This window comes from Mus caroli, chromosome 18 (genome assembly GCF_900094665.2).
Source record: "Mus caroli chromosome 18, CAROLI_EIJ_v1.1, whole genome shotgun sequence".
In the NCBI taxonomy this organism is placed as follows: Eukaryota; Metazoa; Chordata; class Mammalia; order Rodentia; family Muridae; genus Mus; species Mus caroli.
Genome location: NC_034587.1, coordinates 71,193,517 through 71,198,812, shown reverse-complemented (window position 1 = coordinate 71,198,812; position 5,296 = coordinate 71,193,517). Strand labels below are relative to the sequence as shown.

At 44.1% G+C, this 5,296-nt stretch overlaps 1 protein-coding gene across 1 annotated transcript in view; it reads right to left on the bottom strand.

Annotated features, from left to right (window-relative positions):
* Positions 1 to 5,296, bottom strand: part of Acaa2 (acetyl-CoA acyltransferase 2) — a 29,917-nt gene that overhangs the window by 21,319 nt on the left and 3,302 nt on the right. Inside the window, exon 2 of the mRNA XM_021150693.2 lies at positions 1,663 to 1,829. Coding sequence (XP_021006352.1) covers positions 1,663 to 1,829 — 167 coding nt within the window. The remainder of the gene's footprint in view (positions 1 to 1,662; positions 1,830 to 5,296) is intronic.

Sequence of the window (5,296 nt, the reverse complement as noted above, 5' to 3'; positions counted from 1 at the left end):
GCCAGCCTGGTCTACAGAGTGAGTTCCAGGACAGCCAGGGCTACACAGAGAAACCCTGTCTCGAAAAACCAAAAAAAAAAAAAAAAAAAAAAGACACAGAATGTTATACATAGGCTCACAAGTCAGTGCGTGGGCACTCGCGCCATACACACACACACACACACACACACACACACACACGCCATCTTTTGTGTTAAATTATAATTTCTTTGATCTGCTTTGGATGCCTTACCTATAACAGCTAAACTATTTTTACTATGGTGGTTTAAAAGAAAATGAAGTGGTACAATTATAAGGGGTGGTCTTGTTAGAGTAGGTGTGGCCTTGTTAGAGGAAGTGTGTCATTGGGATGGGCTCTAAAGTTTCAAGTGCTCAAGCCAGGCCCACTGTCACCCTCAAGCAAGGCTGCCTGCTAATCTAGATGTAGATTTCTCAGCTGCCTCTCCAGCACCATGTCTGCCTGCATAACACCATGCTTCCGGCCTTGACAATAATGGGACTAAACCTCTGAATTGTAAGCCAGCCCCAATTAAATGTTTTCCTTTATAAAAGATGTGGTCACGGTGTCCTTTTCAGATGATGTCTCTAAGACACTAGGCAATCAGTAAATGGCTGTATTTTTTGAAGGAACACACAGCTTTCAACCATTGTCACTGGGATGATCTATTCTATAGACCACACATGCCAAGGTAGAGAGTAAGGAGGAGGCTCATTTTCCACAAGAAAACATGACCAAGCTCCCAGAAAGTGTAGTTGAGCTGTAATTTGGATCTAAAATGTCCACCAAGGGGTGTCTGTGGAAGTCCTGGTCCCTGACTGATGGTACTTCTCAGGGGTGAACCCTTTAGGAGCTAGGGCCCAAGGAGGAAAATATTAATCACTAGGGACCATGCCTTCAGAGAGTAGAGCCCTGGCTCTCAGGTTCCCTTTGCTTCCTGGTACTAAGGTGAGAGAGGCCTTCTCCAGGATACACCCCTTTCAGATGTGTTTTGTGGTTCCTCGCTGAAGACAAAAGAGGCAAGGGACTGTGGACAGAAACCTCTGAAACCAGGACTGAAAACAGGCCTTTTCTCCTCCAACGCTGACATCTTAGGCATTTTTTTTCCTTCAGGGACAGGAAGCTGACTAGCATGCCTCCTTAAGCAACACATAGAGAAAGCTCACGTCTTTCTCCCAAGTGTAGTAAATCTGCTTTTTAAGAAGCACTGAAGCGGGGCCAGAAAGATGCCCGAGAGATTGAGAGGACATGGTGCTCTGCTGTGCAGAGGATCTGGGTTTGGTTTCCAGCCACCCAAGTGGCTCACAACTGTGTCTAACTCCAGTTCCCAGGAATCTGATGCCCTCTCCTGACCTCCAGGGCCACAAGATACACATGCTGTACACATACATACATACATTATACATACATACATACATACAGGAAAACAGACAAACACAAAATAAGAAATAAAATACAAAGCATTGAAATGCATTCCAAGTTGGACAGAACATATGCTGCTCTGAGTTTCTGGCCTTTACTCTTAGAGTCAGAGTCACAAGGTCCCAAATTTAAAAAACCGGTAACTATTATCTAGTTCCTCATGACGACACACACAGTAAGGGAATTATTTTCAGAAAAAGACCAAAGAAAGCAATCAACGTGAACCCGCCCTCCCCACTCACCTGCATGACATTGCCCACGATGACACTATCGATGGTTTCAGGTGGAACTTTGCCAGCAAACAGGGCAGCCCTGGCAGCAAATTCAGTTAAGTCGGTGGCAGAGAAGTCCTTGAGAAGGCCCCCATAAGCTCCAAAGGGTGTTCGCTTTGCAGCAACGATGAACACACCTAATGTACAGAGGAGAGAATTGCAAGCAGTCACAAGTTAACCAACACCCCTTAATATGTTTTAAGTTATCTCTTCCATAAAATTGCATGGTAAAGGGCAAGTTCCAATTGGATAACTGAAGATATTTTTTTCGTTCAATAATGCATAGAACTAGTCGTGCAGGGTCCAAGAGTTACATTGTATCTGTTTGTTCCCCTTATACAACATTCTTACTTTGCTTACCATGCTAGTAACATCTGCCAACTGAAATGCCTTTTCTGTGTGCTGATCCAAATAATCTCTGAGCTAGAGGGCACGTCCCCTAGAAATACCCTGAAAATTGTCTGAGGTTCACGACCCACCTCATAAGAATTCCTTCTGGAACATTCCTGTCAAAAGGCTCTTTCTAACTTTTGCTAGGGAACTTTCAATAAGCAGCAGGCCCATAGACACATACTAAAATGTATGACTATTCTCCATGCTAAGCTGATTTAGATCAACCATCCACCCCAGTTCTATCCAAATGCATCTTAAGAGAGACAGACATATGCTTTCTAGAATATACACTGCTGAATGACTCACATATGCCACTGCTTCAAGTATCCAAAAAACCCACAAATGTAATTTTTGCTATCACTATCTTTTACTGTATAACAAGATGGGCAGATTTGGTTACCAGTTATACACAAACTCCACCTGCAGTTGGCTAATCTAAGAAATGGTCCAGACTTTCCGATTCTTTCCCCAGGTAAACAGAGAGCATCCTTGCTGGGGTCAAGATTATAGCTCAGTGGTAGAGTGCTTGCTTCACATGTGTGAGGCCCTGTGTTCGAGCCCAATAAGCCTGCTGGTCCTTTCTTCCCCAGCACTGAGATTACAAAGACACACCACTAAGCCTGCCGGGTGCCATTATCAACTGAGCCATCTCATCAGCTTCTCTCTCTCTCTGAATCAGTGTTCTTTACCTCCTAATGCTATCTTCCTAATTTCATCAGCTCTAAGTCTGATTTTGGTTCTAGTATGCTCTCATCTGACCAACCCTCTCACAGATAACAACAAAGAACTGTAGGTGACATCAAGCCACCAGGACAAACTGCTTCCGATGTACCAGTAATATTCAAGGCCTTCAAAGGCACCTGAATGCTGGCTATGCAAAGAGATGAGTAATTTTTTAAAATTTATTTTTATTGGATATTTTCTTTACATTTTCTTTACATTTCAAATGTTATCCTCTTTCCCAGTGCCCCCCACCCCCAGAAGCCCCTTATCTCATCCCTCCTCCCCCTGCTTCTATGAGGATGTTCTCCCACCCATCCACCCACTGTTCTGTTTGGAGAACCCCAAACAGAGTTAAAACGGGAAGAATTCTTAGCTCTATAACCTCTTTCATGACTCAAGTGTTTATTACCTGTATTCAGTCCTTCATCACCCAGTCTCTACCCCTTTTCTTTTTTCTGCATGCTATATTTTACCCAAAGGCAATCTGCATGCTATATTTTACCCATCTCCTCACCCTAGCATTCCCCTACACAGGACCAAGGGCCTCTCCTCCCATCTCTACCTGGGGGCAAACATATTCCTCCACATTCCCTTACACTGAGAGTTTCTCAAAGCAGGAGCAAAACCAGACTGAAGACAGTTATAGTAGAGTTAATCTGCTCTGTGTATTAATTATAGGTTAATACTGGCTCCTTCTTATAGGGAAAGGCAGTTTGCAGTCTGAGTTCAGCCAAAGTCTCAGCTTGCACAGAAACACCATAGTCAACCTCCCCATGGTCAGTATTCTTTAAAGGAGAAATCAGAATCCAGTCTCCGCACTGTTTCATCTGCCGCATCCAAAGTACAATGAAAAAACTAGAGCCAGTGAGATGGTTTAGTGGGTAAAGGTGCTGTTGCCAAGACTGACTGCCTGAGTCCAATTCCTGATACCCATGATAAGACCAACTCCGTAGGGCAATCTGAACCTACTATTTGCTAGATAGACACAGTATCTAGCTGTCCTCGAAATTCCTATCTCTATGCCCACAAGTTAGTGTAGCACTCAGATCTCTTCAGAGGAGTTTCTTTGTGCAGTGGACGGTGGTTAATGCAGAAATTAAAACTGGCTCAAGTGCAGAGAATGTGTCAGTGGAGAGCACGGCCATAAAACAGGCATCCAGCCCTCCCCCAAGGCTCAGGGACCACTGTGGAAGACGTGACTAAAAGTCTGTAGAGCCAGGGGTTGGGAAGGACCGGAGAGAAGCCTTTTGGAGAAGAAAAACCACTGACTTCAGGAACTCACAGCAGCTGAGAGTGCCTTCCACAAAAACAAGCCAGGCAACATTCTAGCGTGAAGGAGGGAAGGGCTCGGGAGCTCCGTCCCAGAGGAGGAGAGAAGCTATTGGCAGCTGATGGCGTCTGCAGAAGGGAGAGTCCATTTTCTATAAGGGTGTGTATACTAGCTACTTTTCTGATGTTATGATAAAATACCATGAGCACCTTGTGGGAGAGTTTGTTTTGGTTTAAGGTTCTAGAAGGATAAGAGGCCATTGTGCTGGAGACGCATGGCAGGCAGCACAGAGTGAACTGCTATAGAGACAAGGCTGTAAGCTTGTTCTCAATCTATGGGCCACAACCCCTTTAGGGTTACATATCAGATATCCTGCATATAAGATACTTACATGCTAAGTCATAACAGTGGCAAGATTGCAGGTATTAAGTAGCAAAAGAAATAATTTTAGGTGCGGGGTCGCCACAACATGAGGAACTATATTAAAGGGTTGCAGCATCGGGAGGGTTGAGCTCTCAAAGCCTGGAGTGATGTACTTCCTTCAGCAAGGCTACACCTCCTACAATCTCCCTGACTGGAGACCAAGTGTTCAGATATGTGAACCTATGGGGGGCTTTGACCATTCGGATCATCACAGTGTGGCTGCTGGTTGGTAGACCACACTTCAGGCCCTACAGCCATTAGTATATTGGCAGCATAAATTAGATTCAGTAATTATTAAAGTAAAAGAAAAAAAAGAGAGGACATAAAATTGGAAGGGGTAAAGGGTGTGAATCTGGGAGGAGCTTGAGGGAAGAGCAGGAGTGAAAATTATTCAAATTGTAAGAAATACTTAAAGAATTAATAAAAAATATTTTTTGAAGCTGGGCAAAATATCTGAACACAGAGTTAATCAAAGAAAACACACAGCTGGTGGACAAGTGCATGGCCAAGATATTTAGCTCTGGGGTCTAAGCAAATCAAAACAATGAGTTACAACCGCACAAGGCTCCCATAACTAAACCCTAAATATGGACACCACTGGAGGCCAAGTAGCAACTAGAAGGCATTTGTTGCCAGTGGAAGACAAGATGAAACACTTCAGGAGACAGTCTAGCAATTTCATACAAAAACCTATCTTAACCACCTGCTCCAGCCATTGTGAGCCTTTGCATTTCCCCAAGTGATTTGAAAGACCACACACACACACACACACACACACACACACACACACACACA